Below are 20382 nucleotides of genomic sequence, written 5' to 3'. Positions count from 1 at the left end.
ACGTCACAGTGCAGTTCCCATTATATACCACCTCAGCTATACAATCATAGGCTGTTCTTAAGGAGAGTATATTGAAACCAGTTATCTGCTGAACTTGCATTGAGTTTGCCTTTGCACTAGTGCATATGGGACCCAATATATACAGATTAAGGTCACGATTGGATTATTCCATTTTCACGGTTGTGTTGATTCACTTTCACTTGTGAATTTATATTATCTTTTATTTATTTATTTTTGCATTTATTTTGTATCACTTGAACAAGTTGTATTTATGCATGTTTATGGTGTAAATTCAAACTAATGTTAGATTAACATATGTTTGGTATATCACAGTTTTAAACAATTAATAGAGCGCGGCACCCAATTTGTTTATTAATCATATTAGAAGTTATGAATTGTCTTTGGAGATGTTGAATTGATATAATTACTAAGGCCTGGAAAATTAGAATGTTTTTACAATAGTCATTAAAAGGTATCTGGTTTTCAGGGTTGTGGTTATGCTATCAATTAGCAGTTTAGAGCAGTTTTGTTGATAACCCTCTGCTGGAAACGTATGATTTTCTAAAAAGAAAATTTAATTTAATGAATTATAACCAGCTTGTGTCAAAAGCTGAACTTTTCAATCTTATGATTTGATTTCTGAATATAAATTTTGAATATGACATTCCATTCCTCATTCAGATTGGGAGTCCTCAGATCTCATTATCTTCACATAATTTACTTTGGTCATTTAGGTGTATGAAGTTGACTCTACTGAACATCATAAGAGGATGGTTTTCTGGGGGGACAGCAGTTATTAAATTATGAGCTTGACTGCAAGACTTTAGACTAATTGGTCCACTTTAAAGCAGAACTTCACCCAAAAGGGGAAGTTCTGCTGTAGCTTCCCCTCACCCCCCCCCCCCCCTCGTAATGTTTGGCACAGATTTTGGTGAGGGTGAGGGTACCTGGTTTTGACTGGTACCCGCTCCCACTTCGGTTCGGATCACATAGGCAATCCAAGTGGAAGTTCTCCCCCCCCCCCCCTTCCAGCCCGCAGCTGTCTGGGACACATCACAGATCCCAGAAGGCTGTGGGACCATTCACAATGTGCAGTGAGGCTCACAAATGTGCAGTGTGAAGAGGTCACAGCTGGCTTCCCACAGTTAAGATGTTGGCGCCAGAGACTGAAGTAGAGAAACCTGCTTGGCTAAGGACAGCGCTGGATCCTTGAACAGGTGAGTTTTTTTATAAGTCAGCAGCTACAGTTCTTGTAGCTGCTGACTTTTAATTTTTACACAGGTGACCGAAGAACTACGTTATGTCCTCAGCAATGTTTACATCATACAAAGGATAAGAGTAGAGTCATCAAACCATTTTTCACCCATCAGGTGCCCCCTTTCTATCCCTCTCCTTCTCTTCACTTTCTCTTGACACACTACCTTTCCTTTTCTCCCCATCTAAATTCCCTGGTTCCCACTTCTTTCTTCACCCTCTAATTCCCCGCCCCCATGTTAATGGTGCCTTTGGTGGAAATTGAACCAAGGACCCTCATACTATAAGATAAGAGTGCTAAGCATGTCACGTATTGTCCTGTATGATTTCTGACATCGTTTTAATATGTGTAGTTTTCATGCTATTGTCATACATAAACACCCTGAGGTTTAAAGCAGACCTTTCCTTTTTCACTGAAAATCACATCACCATGCACCTCTGCATGCGGATATGAAATCATCTTACATTCATTAGTTTAGCAAACAATTTTTGCTTTTACTTACAATTACAGTTTTTCCACTTCCCAGTAAGTGAGGCACTGGTGATGTAGTCCTGGTCTCGCAGCTGCCTCATGGGAAGGCATTCCTCCCTCAGAAGAAGCCTGCAATTATCCATAAGTATCTGTTCTGTAGATTGCTATGACTAAACATTTCTAAAGTGCCTTTGTATTTTTTTAGATACGTGTAATGTTCCTTTTTCACTTAAAATTCACTCTTTATCTACCATATTAGAGAAAATGTGGCTTTCTCTGCTGGCGGTGCTGTGTCTGCTCCTCCTGTACAGATGGTACAGACAGAGCCAGATACTGGAGAATACTACAGACAAATACGTCTTCATTACTGGATGTGATTCAGGATTTGGGAACAAGCTGGCAAAACAGCTGGATAATCGAGGAATGAAGGTTTTGGCTGCTTGTCTTACGAACACAGGAGCTAGTGAGTTAAAGAAAGAATGTTCCAGCAGATTACAAACTGTGATGTTGGATGTTGCAGACAGCCAAAGTGTTAGTTCTGCTGCAAAGTGGGTCACTAGCATTGTTGCAGATAAAGGTAAGAATTTACCATATATATATTATTTAATATATATACATATATTATAAATTTAATCATGTATTGTTGTTTTGATTTTTTTAATGTACAAATTAACCACTTCCTGTCCGCCCTATAGCAGAAGTACTGCTACAGGGCGGCATGGGTGCGCAAAATCACATGTATATACGTGATTTTGCATTTATGGGTAGGGGGCATGCGCCCTACCCACGCTGCCATTCATGGCTGCGGCTGTCAGTCACTGGGTCCTGGCCGGTGATTATTCGGTGAAAACAGGTCTCCTCCCTGTCAGCTCCTGTATACTGCTTTGTATGGCTGTGCATAGCACAGGGGGGCAAGTTGTTAAATTAAGCAGAGTAGTTTCATAAAGGTAAAAATGCTGAACAATGCATATAATGAGATAAACAATTGACTTCAGGTTTTTACTTACAGTAACAGGATCAATATAATTTTTAAAGGATGGGTTCACGTTTGAAGCACGTTACGTTACACCTGTATTTAGGCTGTGACATGCTCCAAGCCCCCCAATGTCCCCCTCTCTGTGACAGTGGAAGGGGGCTTTGTAGCAATTGTGCACACAGAGATGGACACGGTCATCCATCTTGCTACAGATCCTCCATCTTGTATCAGTCTCTCTCCCTCCAATCCCCCCTCCCTCAGGAATGTGGTCTGTATATATGCTGAGATCACAGACATCAGGCACAGCAGGGATAGCTTCATGGTTGTAAACCCAATTAGCTGATACCAGGGTGTCTGGCAAACTCTTGCTCTGAAGCTAATCGTAAAGCCATTGTCAGGGATCCGGGTATGACCAAAAATGTGTGGGAACACAGGTGTAGTCAGGGCTGGAGAGGTGGAATGGTCAGGCAGGCCGTTTGGTACTGTTAAGCACCGCCTGGCGGCGTCTCTAGCAGCCCACAGCACGGGGTTTCTCAGGGCGCAGGGTCTAAGTCCCAATCTGCCTATTCACCAGGGCCCCTGATGGTGGGGATGGACTTGGAGCAGACTGAGGCCAGGTCGCGACCCCTGAGTACTTCTGGCAATGGTAGAGAGCACCATCAGAGGTGTGCGGGGAAAGGAGCCTGATGTGAAGAGGCTGGCAGACCTGGTAACGGACAGATCCATGCAGGATGGATGGATGGATCGTCTGGGTAGCGTAAGGCATAGTCAGGCAGGCCAGGTCAGCAACGTGGCAGCGGGGTACCGGAGGAGCAGGCAGAGAATGGTCAGGGTCACAAGCCGGGTTCAGTAACTCACGGGCAGCGCGGTACAGAGGATCAGGCAGAAGGATGGTGAGGCAAGCCAGGGGTTAAACAGGAGATGGTCAGCAGGGTCAGGAACAATGCAGAGGTCGGCAACAGAAGATTCACAGGATACCAGGTACAGGGGCTCATGGGAAACAAACACCAAGGCTCTGATTGCAGGCCTGGTCCTGCTTAAATAGACCTCCTGCAATCAGCCTCAGGTGTTGGCTTGATTGCAGGAGGGAGACCCTGGCTGCTGAAAGCACCCTCTGGTAGGAGCTGGTACTGCAGCCCACAGAGCAAGTGAGCCACAGCACCACCAGTGGTGAGTCCATTCCTGACAGCCATAAAGCAGTCCTTCACTGGACTTCAAACACATTTCGGAATAGCCGTAAAACAGACGTCACATTTAAAACCCACTTTTGCATATAATTTCATATCTGAAGATAGGAAATAATTACAATCGAACAAAGCATACAGTTGCAAGAAAAAGTATGTGAACCCCTTGGGATTACGTGGAGTTGTGCATGAATTGGGCATAAAATGTGCTCTGAACGTCATCTAAGTCACAACAATAGAAGAACACAGTCTGCTGAACATAATACTACACAAACATAAGATGTTGCCATGGTTTAATTGCACATAACATGTAAACATTCACAGTGCAGGGAGGAAAAAGTATGTGAAGCCCTAGCTTAATGACTTCTCGCAGAGCTAATTGGAGCCAGGAGTGAGCCAACCTTGACTCCAATCAGTGTGATGATATTGGATGTGTTGCTGACAGCTGTCCTGCCCTTAAAAAACACACACCTGTTTTGGGTTTATTGGTTTCAAGAAGCACTGTCTGATGTGAACCATGCCTCGCAGAAAAGAGCTCTCAGAAGACCTACGATCAAGAATAGTTGACTTGCATGAAGCTGGAAAGGGTTACAAAAGTATCTCCAAAAGCCTTGATGTTCATGTGTCCACGGTAAGACAGACTGTCTACAAATGGAGAAAGTTTAGCACTGTTGCTACTCTCCCTAGGCGCGGTCGTCCTGTACAAATGACTGCAAGAGCACAGCGCAGAATGCTGCATGAGGTAAAGAAGAATCCCAGAGTGTCAGCTAAAGACCTACAGAAATCTCTGGCACATGCTAACATTTTTGTTGACACATCTACAATAAGGAAAACATTAAACAAGAATGGAGTACATGAGAGGACACCGCGGAGGAAGCCATTGCTGTCCAAAAAGAATATTGCAGCATGTTTGAAGTTTGCAAAAGAGCACCTGGATGTTCCACAGCACTACTGGCAAAATATACTGTGGACAGATGAAACGAAGATTGAGTTGTTTGAGAAGAACACACAACACTATGTGTGGAGAAAAAAAGGCACAGCACACCAACATCAAAACCTCATCCCCACTGTAAAACATGGCGGAGGGAGCATCATGGTTTGGGGCTGCTTTGCTGCCGCAGGGCCTGGATGGATTGTTGTCATTGAGGGAAAATGAATTCCAGAGTTTATCAAGACATTCTGCAGGAAAATGTACGACCATCTGTCCGCCAACTGAAGCTCCGCAGAGGATGGGTGATGCAACAGGACAATGACCCAAAGCATACAAGTAATTCAACAAAACAATGGCTGCAACAGCACAGAATACGCCTTCTGGAGTGGCCCAGTCAGAGTCCTGACCTCAACCCAATTGAAATGCTGTGGCATGACCTTAAGAGAGCGATTCACACCAGACATCCCAAGAATATTGCTACACTGAAACAGTTTTGTGAAAAAGAGTGGTCCAATTACTCCAGATCGTTGTGCAGGTCTGATCTGCAACTACAGGAAACGTTTGGTTGAGGTTATTGCTGCCAAAGGAGGGTCAACCAGTTATTAAGTCCAAAGGTTCACATACTTTTTCCTCCCTGCACTGTGAATGTTTACATGTTATGTGCAGTTAAACCATGGCAACATCTAATGTTTGTGTAGTATTATGTTCAGCAGACTGTGTTCTTCTATTGTTGTGACTTAGATGACGTTCAGAGCACATTTTATGCCCAATTCATGCAAAACTCCACGTAATCCCAAGGGGTTCACATACTTTTTCTTGCAACTGTATATTTGGATAGCTCAGTTTAATGCGAATCGCCTAATATCTTACAAATCTAGTTGAAGTCTACAGGAGAGCAGAGAGCCATATAGTTCTAGCTGAAATAGTGAAATATGGCATGTTTAATGTCTGGACGTTCAGGATATCATTCTGCATATTAATCTACTAGTGGCTAGGCTGCTACATGCACCTAGGGAAGGTTATTGACCATGATATAAACTGCGAAGGATTTGGTCATAGCCTGAGTTCCCTGCCTAAAACACCCCTCCCCAAATGAGGAGATTGATTCTCTGCTGTAAGGAGACACCCTGGTGGGTTCCTAGAAAACGGTTGTTATGCTTGGAGCAGTAAGATGAAGAGATCTCCTTTTTAACATCAGGAACCAACTTGGGAGACGGTACCCTTTTGTTGAGGAAACTTGATCTGCTTAAACCAAGGCTGGTGGCAAGTATTCTACCTCTCTAAACTTCCATCTGTTATCTCTCTGTTGTGTTATTGCTCTCTGTATTTATATATACAGGTGAAACTCGAAAAATTAGAATATCGTGCAAAAGTTCATTTATTTCAGTAATGCAACTTAAAAGGTGAAACTAATATATGAGATAGACTTATTACATGCAAAGCAAAATAGTTCAAGCCGTGATTTGTCATAATTGTGATGATTATGGCTTACAGCTCATGAAAACCCCAAATCCACAATCTCAGAAAATTAGAATATTATATGCAATCAATAAAACAAGGATTGTACATAGAACAATATCGGACCTCTGAAAAGTATATATGTATATAAAGTATATGTACTCAGTACATATTTGCAGCAATTACTGCCTCAATGAGGCGTGGCATGGAAGCTATCAGCCTGCGGCACTACTGAGGTGTTATGGAAGACCAGGATGCTTCAATAGTGGCCTTCAGCTCTTCTGCATTGTTTGGTCTTATGTCTCTCATCTTTCTCTTGGCATTGCCCCAAAGATTCTCTATGGGGTTCAGGTTAGGCGAGTTTGCTGGCCAATCGAGCACAATAATTCCACGGTCATTGAACCAGGTTTTGGTGCTTTTGGCAGTTTGAGCAGGTGCCAAGTCATGCTGGAAAATGAAGTCAGCATCCCCATAAACCTCGTCTACGGAAGGACTCTGGACTTAATGAAGCACAGTGGACCAACACCAGCAGATGACATGGCTCCCCAAATCAACACAGACTGTGGAAACTTCACACTGGACTTCAAGCATCTTGCAGTGTGTGCCTCTCCATTCTTCCTCCATACTCTGGGTCCTTGGTTTCCAAATGAGATGCAAAAGTTGCTCTCATCAGAAAAGAGGACTTTGGACCACTGAGCAACAGACCAGGTCTGTTTTTCTTTAGCGCAGGTAAGACGCTTCTGACGTTGTTTGTTGTTCAGGAGCGGCTTGACAAGAGGAATATGGCATTTGAAGCCCATGTCCAGAATCCGTCTGTGCGTGGTGGCTCTTAATGCACTGACTCCAGCCTCAGTCCACTCCTTGTGAAAGTCCCCATGGTGGTTTATGTAATAATTTATTCTAAATACGTAGGGTGGTGTCCTCTCCCTTAAACAAAATATTGCAGTGCCTCCAGCCGTTAAAATACGACAAGTATTTAAGAAACCAATAATTTGGACACCTTAATAAATTGATCACCACTTAATAATTTACCTTGAGTCCTTCTACCAATATGATTTCGTACCATATACACAAATCTTGCCTTTTTGATAAATAAATAAATAGATTTACCGTAGCTGGGTCTGTTTTGCTGTATTTGCTGTTGACGCTGGTGTCGGCTGGGACACCCTTTGAGTTAAGTACAATGAGTACTAAATAAAGATGTTGTTTTAATAATACTGCACCATGAAGCTCTTCTGTTTCTTCCGAGTGTCTGCCATTTCCCTCTTTGGATACGTTTGAAGGTGGCTTTTCTTGAGAAGTGGATTTCCTTGATGATAATTGATTTGAAAGTAATTGGCTCCATCTGAAATTGGTCTATGTGGATCTGGGCTCTACAGAATACTATTCCTTGAAGATACATCTATGAATGACTTATCATTATTATTAATACTACTGTTCCCAGAGCAATATATGGTTTAAAAATATTTTTTAGCTCTGGTGAGTTTAATTTTGGTGGTGGTATTGTCACTTTATATATTTTTTGGTGCACGTTTTTTGTGTTATTAATTTTTTTAAAAAAGTGTGAACATTTCTTTCATATATATATTTTTTTTTGCACCATTTATATATTTGATTTATGGAGATAATTTTTTACTAGCGCAAAATACTTTTTTGTGTTACTTACTACACCTTATTGATTTATGGTGATTTTTTGCAGCTGGTATATTATAATAAGTGATTTATAGATATATATAGATATTTTTTACTTTTTCCATAGGCGCCATTATATATATTTTTTCTTTTACTAGCTTCTCTCTTCTGAGGGATTTATAATTGGCAGCCATGGATATCTTTGGATATATGGAAAAAAGGAAAGTTGATCTAAGTGAAGTTTTTAATCCCATGGGTATATCAAACAGTGTGAATTTAGAAGAAAACTTTAAAAGTTTGAAATATCTTTTAGAGAAACAAATTAAAATATGGTGGGATGTGAATACTTTGGAACTTTATTTGAAAGAGAAAATCACCCCCAGGAGATTGAGATGGGACATACCTGCTAATGATGGTATGGAGGATAGAGAATTGGTAGATGAGTGGTTCCAATTTTTCAATCATTGTGAGAGTAATTTATTGGAACTAATTATAAAGAGGCGACAGGTTAAGCTGAGAAAAGTAGACTTTAAAATTAAAGAGCTTAAAGATGTGATGTTGCCGTTTGCAGATACCAATGATTATAAAGATAGATCTAAAAATTTACAGGACCATATTACTAAAGTGGATAAAGATACTAAAATAAAAAGGTTAAGAAATATAAAAGAGATACTGAAGATTATAAAAATAATAGAGTGTATAAATGGCAAGATAAGATCACCACTGATGGGTGTGATTCTCAACTTTCTACACCTGAAAAAGCTACTATTGTAAATCCTAAATCCCCAGTGATTAATCATCTTACTGCATCTCCCTCCAAACAAAAAGTGACATTTCAGAATCTTGTAATTAGAATATCTGAAAATGATCATGATAAAATACCCTATCAATATGAGAATAGTGGGAGACCTATGAGAGGTCTCTCTAATTATAGAGGTCAGGGGGGATATAGGGGAAATGGATATAGAAGAGGAGGGTATCAAAATTTCTTTCCACCAAGGGGGGGTTTTCCATACCACCACAGGGGTTGGAATATGATACCAAGGGGATACAGACCACAGGAGAAAGATTGGAGAGAACAAGGGAATTATGGCAGAGAAGAAGGAATAGGAAATATAGAGGGAAGAGAGGAGGTAGGAGACAAAAAGAGAAAAAGGGAACAGTAGGGGCTGGGATTTATAATTTGAGTAATGTTATTTTTTCTGAAAGAGAAATTAAAGTGTTAGACCTTGGGTTGAAATATATACCAAGGACGAATTTAAATAAATTCGATGTTTTTATTGATTTGCAAAAATTTGTGAGAAAACTCAATATTAAAAAATTTTTTGAACTGAATAAGTCTCAAGGTGAAAATTCTAGTTTGTCTTCCAATGGTTTTCAAAATAGTGGTTTAAAGAATACGTCCACATTTAATCCAAAAAATTCGGGGAATGCCTTTTTAGAGGTATTTAAAAATATGGTAGAAAATGAGATTAAGAATATGAATATTAAAGGTTTTCATTGCATTCCACAAGATATTAAATTGGGTATTGAAGAACTTGAAAAAAGAAAGAATATAGTAATTAGAAGTGCTGATAAAGGGGGCAGTATTGTCGTTCTAAATAAAAATGATTATGAGGAAGAAATGAAGAGATTATTACAAATTAAAGACACATATAAAATATTGACAAAAAATCCTACTAAAAAACTTAAAACATTACTTAAACGTCTTATTAATAAGGGGAAAGATTTGGGTGTACTGACTGAAAAAGAGGCCAAATATCTTTTGATAAAACATCCTAAAATACCTACCATATATTATCTACCCAAAATACACAAAAATAAAGAGAAACCACCGGGGAGGCCCATTGTGAGCGGTATTAATTCGTTGTTTGCAAGGGTTGGTGAATATGTTGATACCTTCCTACAAAGTATTGTTAGGACAAATAAAGCTTTTTTGAGGGATAGTGGACATCTTATCAATATTCTTAAAGAATTATATAATGTTGACAATTGCATGTTGGTGACTATAGATGTAGAATCATTGTATACTAACATTGATCAGATTGATGGAATTAGTGCGGTCAATTGGGCCCTTAAACATAAATCATCTCTAAAAAGAACACAGAGGAAGTTTGTTGTTGAATTGCTAGAGTTAGCGATGAACAATAATTTTTTCTGGTATAACAATGCTTTTTTTCAGCAATGTAAGGGTGTTGCCATGGGAGCTAAGTATGCTCCCAGTGTGGCAAATTTAGTGATGGATAAATGGGAGGAGGAAAGTATTTTTGGCAAATGGCCAGAGATGGCGCTATACAAGAGGTACATAGATGACATTATAATGTTATGGGATGGGTCCAGGGATAAGCTTGATTCCTTTATGGAATATATCAATATGAACAGTTATGGATTGAAGTTCACTGTTACTAGTGATTTTCAGCAAATAAATTTTTTGGATCTGATCCTATATAAAGATAATGGTCAAATTCTTACTAAAACTTATTTCAAAGAAGTGGATAAAAATAGTTACATACCTACATCTAGTGGACATCACCCTAATTGGCTATATAGTACCCCTAGAGGTCAATTTACTAGAATAAAGAGAAATCGTAGTGATAATAAAGACTTCTTTGACCAAACTGAGTTGTTAATTGAGAGATTTATAGAGAAAGGGTATGATAGGAGTTTTTTGGTTAAGGAAAGAGATTCGATAAATAAAAGAGATAGAGAGATGCTTCTTAGAAACAGAAAGACACATTTGGGATTTGAAAATAATGTACCCTTTGTCACCAATTATAATATGCAATATAAGAATGTTGAACGAATTTTCAAAAAATATTGGCCTATTTTATTAAAAGATGATATACTGAATAAATTTTTATCCAAGACACCAAAATTTATTTACAGAAAAAATAGGTCTTTAAGGACGAGATTGGCCCACAATGTTATCGAACCCCCGAGAAAGATCGACTTGTTTCCAAATCTAAAAGGTTTTTTTCCTTGTAGGAAGTGTAAAGTATGAAGGACTGTAAAGGATATTAATAATAAAAAAAGGAAGTCATGTTGTTCTTCATTTTCCGAGAAAGAATATAAGATTAACTCTTTGATTACATGTAATTCTACACATGTGATTTATGCTTTGGAGTGTCCGTGTCACTTTAGATATATTGGTAGAACTGGAAGATGTTTAAAAACAAGAATAGGTGAACATATAAGAAATATAAAAAAAGGATTCGATAAACATAGTGTATCAAAACACTTTAAATTAGTACATAATTGTAATCCAAGCCTACTTACCTTTTATGGAATTGAGATGGTGAAACCCCATTGGAGGGGCTCGGATCTGGTTAATGAAATATCCAAAAAAGAGACGTTTTGGATTTATGAGTTGAATTCTTTGCAGCCTTATGGGTTAAATGTTGATATTGATTTGAACTGTTTTCTCACAAATTTTTAATATCTGTACATTTGATTATTAATTGCGATATTTTTATGACAATTTTATGATTTTAATTTTAATTTTTGTATGTTTTTATTTTATTGTTAGAGTCCCTCTTTAATCCAATGTAGACTGGCCCTTTAAATTTATTTTGATGGGAATTTGAGATTGGGTTTAGAGATTGGCTGGCCCTTTAATTATTTATTTATATCTATTTGGTTATTTAATTATTAATTTCCCTATATGTAGATACATATATATATATTTTTTCCTTCCTTGATGTTGTAAAGATTTTATATATTTGTGTAACATTTGTGTATCATTTGCGGACATCTGCCATCATTGTAGTGGCTTGCCTGCTTGATTTTCATTGATGCCAGCTGATCGTTCCCTGTGCAGTGCATATTAATGAGGTTGCGACATCTCACATCCATCCGCTCCTTGAGGACGTCGATGACGAAACGCGTAGGGCGGAGCTTGATCAATGTGACGTCATTACGTTTCCAATGAGCTACTGCGCATGTGCCAAGTAGCTGGGTCTGTTTTGCTGTGATTGCTGTTGATGCTGGTGTCGGCTGGGACACCCTTTGAGTTAAGTACAATGAGTACTAAATAAAGATGTTGTTTTAATAATACTGCACCATGAAGCTCTTCTGTTTCTTCCGAGTGTCTGCCATTTCCCTCTTTGGATACGTTTGAAGGTGGCTTTTCTTGAGAAGTGGATTTCCTTGATGATAATTGATTTGAAAGTAATTGGCTCCATCTGAAATTGGTCTATGTGGATCTGGGCTCTGCAGAATACTATTCCTTGAAGATACATCTATGAATGACTTATCATTATTATTAATACTACTGTTCCCAGAGCAATATATGGTTTAAAAATATTTTTTAGCTCTGGTGAGTTTAAGTTTGGTGGTGGTATTGTCACTTTATATATTTTTTGGTGCACGTTTTTTGTGTTATTAATTTTTTAAAAAAAGTGTGAACATTTCTTTCATATATATATATTTTTTTGCACCATTTATATATTTGATTTATGGAGATAATTTTTTACTAGCGCAAAATACTTTTTTGTGTTACCGTATTTTTCGCTCCATAAGACGCACTTTTTTCCCCAGAAAATATGGGGGGAAATGTCTGTGCGTCTTATGGAGCGAATACTGACAGTCCTCCACCTGTCACCGCCGCCGTGTTAGGACCAGCGGCTGTCCCCTCCCACTGCAGCCTGTCCCCTCCCACTGCAGCCTGTCACCGATGCTCTCCCTGCCTTATCCCTTCTTTCTCTGGATACTGACAGTCCTCCACCTGTCACCCCCGCCGTGTTAGGGCCAGCGGCTGTCCCCTCCCACTGCAGACTGTCACTGACGTTCTCCCTACCTTATCCCGTCTCTCAGCGGGCTGTCCCCGCAGCTCTTCATAGTAGGCAGTCCCCCGCCGAACCCAGCTCTGCCGGTCCGCCCTGCAGGTGTGGCCTGTCCTCGGAGCTCCTCCCCGCTCCTGGCATGTCTGTGTACTGCTCTCTGTGCTCTGCAGTCCGGTCCGCAGGTGTGGCCTGTCCTTACAGCTCCTCCCCTTTCCTGGCATGTGTCCATAGTGCGCTCCCTGCTCTGCAGTTTGGTCCCGTCTGCTGGTGTGGCCTGTCCTCGGAGCTCAGTTCACCCCCTGCCTTCTGTAAGTTAAAAATGACATGCTGGGAGTTGTAGTCCTTTTCCTTGATGTATGGTGTCAGATCATTTGATATTCTGGGTGGAGGGGCCCTGTAGGGACTTTATATGATGTAGTATGTCCGCAGTCTCTGGTCATCCCCTGTACTGTGTCCGCAGTCTCTGGTCCTCTCCTGTACTGTGTCCGCAGTCTCTGGTCCTCTCCTGTACTGTGTCCGCAGTCTCTGGTCATCTCCTGTACTGTGTCCGCAGTCTCTGGTCATCTCCTGTACTATGTCCGCAGTCTCTGGTCCTCTCCTGTACTGTGTCCGCAGTCTCTGGTCATCCCCTGTACTGTGTCCGCAGTCTCTGGTCGTCCCCTGTACTGTGTCCGCAGTCTCTGGTCATCTCCTGTAGTATGTCCGCAGTCTCTGGTCATCTGTACTGTGTCTGCAGTCTCTGGTCATCTTCTGTAGTACGTCCGCAGTCTCTGGTCATCTCCTATAGTACGTCTGCAGTCTCTGGTCATCTCCTATAGTACGCCTGCAGTCTCTGGTCATCTCCTATAGTACGTCTGCAGTCTCTGGTCATCTCCTATAGTACGTCTGCAGTCTCTGGTCATCTCCTATAGTACGTCTGCAGTCTCTGGTCATCTCCTGTAGTATGTCCGCAGTCTCTGGTCATCTCCTGTACTATGTCTGCAGTCTCTGGTCATCTCCTGTACTGTGTCCGCAGTCTCTGGTCATTTCCTGTAATGTGTCTGCAGTCTATTGGTTCAGAATATTTTTTTTCTTGTTTTCTGCCTCTAAAACCTAGGTGCGTCTTATGGTCAGGTGCGTCTTATGGAGCGAAAAATACGGTATTTATGTACAAAATTTATATATATATAAATACAAATGCAAAATACTGGTGATGATTATATACTCGTACACACAATCAAAAATATAATATGCTAATTTCGATATTATCAAAAAATATATGATTTCAATTTAAAGGAAATAAAAAAAAATTTTAGGGATCAATTGTAACCTTATAGTGCTTCAGATATTATTTCTCATTTTCCGTGGCCACAGGGAAAATAAGAAAGTATCTCTGAAAATTTGCACCACAACAACACTACAAATTAGTTAATATGCAATATATAATCTAATACCAACTTCAAACAGTATAGTGATAATTATATATACGACCTTAATATATTCCTAACCACAAAATACAAGGTGATAAATCTTTAGAAAGTTTGAAATGTCAGAGAAAATTTCAATATTCTAGCACAGTCTCACCACTCCCAGAATTTAACTGAGCATCAGCGTCTCTGGTGGAAATCTTTTCCTTCAAAATGGCAGCTGGAAGTTCTCAGCAAAATGGGCGCAGGTAGCAAGTGAGGTATAGTGCAGTATATAGTAGCAACAGGGTAGATTCGAGATAGTTTAGAAGTTATAGCAGTCTTAGAAGCTGTTGCAGAAGTTTTAGCAGATCAGAAGATTGGAAGCTTGGAAGAAATTCAGATGGATGGATCGATGGAATGATGGATGATGGATTGTTGAATCCTTGAATTCTTGAATCCCCTCACTTTGAGGTGTCTGGTCTTTTTAAACTATACCAGACCTTTGTTTCGAGGGACCGCCCAACATACTTGTTGATTGGACAGTTGAACATTTTGCGTACCTAGAGATGTTCCTGATTTATCCACTGGAGACAGTCAAGTATTACAGATGAATTGGTGGTCTTAATGATGATTCATCCTTTGATAGAAACCATATGTCTTGATGTATAAAATATATGTGCTATTCAAGTATAGTTGATTTCACTACTAACTCTTAGATAAGGACCATAGAAAGGTGTGAATACATTTGGTTTCTCATTTTTCTGATACCTAAACTGTATTGGAATGGCTGAGTTCTTTGGAAATAAAGACATTACCTTATTTACAAACTACCTTATCTTTCATCACTTCAACATTAGTTGAGTGGGATGCAATTCCCAACTTTGTTGAATAGATTTGTGTGTGGAAATATACCCTTGATAATATTTCCATTGATATAAACCAAATTTTTCTTTGTACCTTAAATGACCCAGGTTTTACCTTGTGCTGCATATACAGTTCAAGGAGATGTGACATAGGAAATTTCATCCATTGTTGGGTAATTAGGTTAAACAGACTGGACTGGAGTTAAACCTCAGTATTGTGACAGCTCAATAAGTCTTGTTTGGTCATCATACACTTCCCAAGGTTTTGGGAGAGATAAGACAATGAGGATTTCCTCTCACCATTGTCACTTTCAGACCTCGTATATGCTCACCTGCAGACATCCAAATAGTGGTGTTTGAATCTCATTGTCTCTTAAACAAGTCTCTTCCACTCATTGCTTATGTGTGGTAACCTCTTGAAATATCCCTTGAAATTCACTCTAGCATGTTAACCCCTGACAGTCAGCTAGGATTCCCAAATTTGGAATAATATAAATTTTTTTATAAACAGTTCCAAAAGTCATTACATATCCCCCTTTTTTGAGATAGAACACGTATAGATAGGTGTATGTATCGCAAATCGTGAGTGTGACTTTTGATTAAAGCGACCATTGATCTTCTCCGGAAACACCAAAGTTATGCTGTTACACAGTTAATATTTATGTTAATGTACATGAGAATTCATATAGTTTATTCTTTGTACCATTTCCTATGGATATTTCTATAGTTAGTTATATGCTGCCATCCAGTGCCTTATTTGGTAATGCATTTGTTTTTCATATTGCCTCCCTGAGATCTATGACACAGTTCCTTTGTATATGAAGCTCCTCCCTTCTTCTTGAGTACAGCACTTCCTGTGTCATGGAGGCAGCTAACAGTCCACATGTAACAGGGACACATGTATTCTGCATAGTACGCTACAGAAAGTATCATCTTTTGACCGCATAATACTGGAAACCATTCATTCTGCTGTATCCTGTTGTCACATGTACAGAATAAAGCAACTTCTGGATGAACACAGTATTGGTGTGTTCAGCTATCTGATAAGGATTGCCCACAGTGATTATATCTGCTTATACAGGCTAGGCACAGAGGTCTCACAAGGGATAAATCGCTATCACAACAATCTGAGTCAGAATAAAAGTTCTTAAATTTTAGTGATCATTCTTAAGAGTCATTTAGATGGTGTGATTGGGTAAAGGATAATTTTCTCGATGGTACTTTTGGAATTAAGTGGTCTTTTGATAATGAAATGGCAGCGGGCAATGCTGGGTTTATCTGTACATTGAACTCAGGCGCTTCTCGGACGAATATTCCTGACGACGATCCTGGTTTTGCGATGAGCCCGGCCTGGCCTAGTGGAGACACCCACATCAGGGTCCATAGGATCCTCCGCACAACGGGTCTTCTGAGACGGTCTCGTAGGCGGGTTTCTTCCTCTGGACTGGCCCTTAGTGATCTGGGACATCAGGTTGTCATCTCCGGATAGATCGCTGGCAATCTGGTCTTTCCCACAGGACATCAGGTGGCTACCTGAGCTTCCTTCTAGGGTCTGGTCATTGACACCTCCGATCGCCGGTCTGGTTATCGTCTGGGCCTTCATTACTAAATGAATCCAGGAAAACTTTCTGGTTGTCCTATCTCATATGCCTCTTCAAGTTTTGTGGTGAGGTCATTGAGTGTGTAATGTGTGTTCTCCTGCCATCCAGGTTCCTTGGGGTACTCTTGTTCTTTGATTGGTTGATCAAAGACAATTGATGTCTCTTCAATTCTACAAGTACCATCTTTAGATCCGAAGGGATAAATGGACTCTACGGTGAAGATACCCTCTGGTAATGAATGGAACGATTGTTCAATTAATTGTTCCTCTGATAAATATTCATTGGGGATGAGTCCAATGCCCTGGTTAGTGACTCAAAAAGTGTGATACTCGGTCTCTACCGCCAGACCAATGAGGGTCTCCTTGGGTAAGAAGATGTCCTGATTGGAGAGATTATGTACATAAATGTACATTGGGGATGTGTGTTGACTAGGGGTGTATGTGTAATGTTCAGTCCTTGCCCCTGCATTTTATAGGAGAGGCATACTAATACATCTGACCCCTTTAGTCTATGTCCCTTTTTAACTTGGATGGGGAGTATGAAATTATTTATGTCCTTAGGAATTGTAATTCTTTGGGCTACCTGGACTTCAACAGCATAAGGCATCTGTTGCTGAAATTTTAATGCTAAGTCCAGATCTTTTTATCTCTCGGGGTCCCCCTTTAGTCGACTCCATAATCAGTCATTAATTAGGTCGACTTGAGTTGCAAAGCAATGTAACACATCATTGCCAAAATAAATTTTAGTTTGGGGATTATCCAAGACTAGGAACACATGGGTGGCTGTCTTATTCCCTATAGTGACATTTAAGAGACACCTAGCTATTGAATTATAATCATCAGAATTATCAATGGAGTCTGAAATCCATTGACCTATTAAGACCATTTATCCGGATAGGGATAAATAAATCACTGTTAACCCTTTCAATACCTGTCAAGAATTGGGCGTGATTTCCCCCTTTTCTTGGTTTATCCTCCTGATGAAAAAATATAGTAAGGATATCATCTTCAAGGGAAATATCTTTTATTTTATTTCGGGGAATTCTAAAAATATGATCCTCATCTCTTCTGGTAGGGTTATGGTCATCAGGTTGGATAACCATGACATCAGGAAGTTGACTATTCCTGAAATGGATTTCCAAGGAACCAGGCCTTTCTTCCACCAGGTGGCAGTGTTGCCGGGAATGGGGAGTTTTAAGTTTCCCATATTTATTCGGGGTAATTACTTGTGACCACAGTACTTGGTTCACACAGTCAGCTATTGTGTTCAACCTTTTAAGGAAGTCTATCCCGATTATCATGTGGTGCTGGGAGATATTGACAATGATAATGGGGTGGAGAGAAAACAGGTGGCGCACACACCTAGTGCATTATCCAAGGTTTATTGTAGGAATTAAATCATAAAAACATACTCACAGACCAAACATGTATCTAAGAAGCATAGAAAAATGACAATGGCCACAACGGCGGGCAAGGTGTTCTCACTGTCAGTGCGGTCAAATGACTGACGCATTTCGGGGACGAATCCCTTTCCTCAGAGCTGATGACCAACCTCTGATGCTGATGTATGATGAATGGAAAGTAAAGTAAGAGCCTCGCTGTTGATGCTCCATTAGCTACTCTGTCATGTGTAGGTCAAAGAATGGCCTGCCCTATACCATTGCGCAAACAAAGTGCCGAAAAAGTGCAAAACAACGAGCGTTAGCATGACAGGAAGGTGGGAATGGGGACTCAAACCAAAAAGAGGGACACCTGAGGCTTCTCGAGGCACATGAGGGATTTGTTCTCAAAAGAGGGACAGTCCCTCCATCTGACGGACAGATGAAGTTATGCTTATACTGAAAAAAGTCCCATCTCCAGTAATACTGTCTATATTCCTGGTGCCCACAGGCTGTTGGACACCACACACAACGCAGCGGTGACAGCCCGGTACTGGGCACTGGAATTCTCTGTGCTCCAGCATCAGCACTGAAAGAGAGAGACTGTACTGTGGGTGCAGTTATTTTAAAAAGCGTGAATGAATGTCGGCAACAAAGTGGAAAGTACATAAATCTTTTTTATTGAAAACGAGCAGTAAAATGTTCCAAAGCATGACCCACGCTAACGTGAGTCAGTCTAGAAAAGACCTTATTCATAGCCATGGCTATGAATAATGTTTTTTCTGGACTGAAACGCGGTAGCATGGGTTGTGCTATGGAGCATTTTACTCCTCGTTTTGAATAAAGAAGATGTAATTTACTTTCCATTTTGTTGCCAATATTCGTTTACAAGCATGTATTGGTGTGGCTTATAGTCACATGCCCCGCTGCACAAGTAGAGACCGAGCTCGGCAGTACACTGATCATCTCAGTTTGGAACTGCACATGCGCAGTTTCAAGTCGCCAAACAAGGACAATGTTTTAAAGTGTTTCATTGCTAGCCTGCCTGCTTCCAAGTTGCAACTGGGCCCTGACGTTCTGCCACCATGCAGGGGCCCCAAGGCGGCAGGAAGGGGGCACACTGCAGAACATGAGAAAGGGCCCTGAGATGGGGTCACGGATCCCTTCATGGTTTCTTGTGCCTGGGCCCTGAAAGTTCTAGTTGCGCCTCTGTTCAGAACACAAAATAAATGCATGTACACACTGAAAACCTGACAATGTTATGAACCCATTTAGAATGTAAATCAGTACTGCCTTATCCCCATAAGTATTTTATATCTGTTTTTAATCCACCTTAAGAATAGAGCTGAGAGGAGTATGTAGAAAAGTGTAAAAAATGGACATTTATGTTTATAAGAGAAGCAATAATGTTCCTCTAAACTTTCTGGGATATAATTTTCAATCACATTGTCTCCTTCTCTTTCCTTTTGGTAGGTCTTTGGGGGCTAGTGAATAATGCTGGAATTTTAATCCCTATGGCCCCCAATGAATGGCTGACTAGGGCAGATTTTCGCAAGGTACTGGACGTCAATCTCCTGGGGATGGTAGATGTTACAATCAACTTGCTTCCTCTTATCAGAAAATCCCAAGGACGCATTGTCAATGTATCTAGTATTGCAGGAAGGGTAACACTGTGTGGAGGTGGTTACTGCTTATCCAAGTATGGAGTAGAAGCTTTTTCTGACAGCCTAAGGTAATTTGTTTAATTTCAAGAGTCCATATGTTTCATGTCACAATATATCTTGGTGAACCCACAACAGGGTAAGCAACTGAAAGATTTTCCAAATGCTATTTTTTTACAATTTAATATCTGTAGGACCAGCAATGCTAAATAAACTGCTGGTACTTAGCACTAAAAATATGTAAAAGGAAAATTAAATGTGTATGCAATATTTATGGTGTGTGTATGCAGAGGAAAGGTTAAACTAAGAAGCAAGTGAATGTTGGCATTTCATCCACTACATTGCATGTATTTTACATGTGGTAAAGGAAAGCCCACTTGATGTACTAACATCAAGTAGAAGACGGAATAAAATACGTGTGGCTCACAATTTCTTGACATTTTATATATATATATATATATATATATATATATATATATATATATATACACAAACTGTACATACATACATACATACATATATACACTCATTGGCTAGTGCCAAGAAAATATCCCCCACACCATTGCACCACCATCATTAGCCGTTGATACAAGGCAGGATGGATCCATGCTTTCATGTTGTTTACACCAAAGTCTGACCCTACCATCTGAATGTCGCAGCAACCAGTCTACCCATTCTCCTCTGACCTTTGACATCAACAAGGCATTTTCATCCACACAACTGCCATTCTCGGTAAACCCTAGAGATGGTTATGCGTGAAAATCCCAGTAGATCAGCAGTTTTTGAAATACTCAGACCAGCCG

At 40.1% G+C, this 20382-nt stretch overlaps 1 protein-coding gene across 2 annotated transcripts in view; it reads left to right on the top strand.

The window, feature by feature from the left end:
- Nucleotides 1-20382, top strand: part of LOC149473370 (retinol dehydrogenase 16-like) — a 65255-nt gene that overhangs the window by 33918 nt on the left and 10955 nt on the right. For both annotated transcript variants that reach the window (XM_089680883.1, XM_089680874.1), the window contains exons 2-3: nucleotides 1986-2303; nucleotides 19392-19650. In XM_089680883.1, the coding sequence (XP_089537009.1) occupies nucleotides 1991-2303; nucleotides 19392-19650 (572 nt within the window). In that variant the 5' untranslated portion in view covers nucleotides 1986-1990. The remainder of the gene's footprint in view (nucleotides 1-1985; nucleotides 2304-19391; nucleotides 19651-20382) is intronic.

This window comes from Staurois parvus, unplaced genomic scaffold (assembly GCF_062004578.1).
Source record: "Staurois parvus isolate SC_StPar_1 unplaced genomic scaffold, SC_StPar_1.0 ptg000017l, whole genome shotgun sequence".
NCBI lineage: Eukaryota > Metazoa > Chordata > Amphibia > Anura > Ranidae > Staurois > Staurois parvus.
Note: the sequence above shows the minus strand (reverse complement) of the source record. Positions and strands in the feature narration are given on the sequence as shown.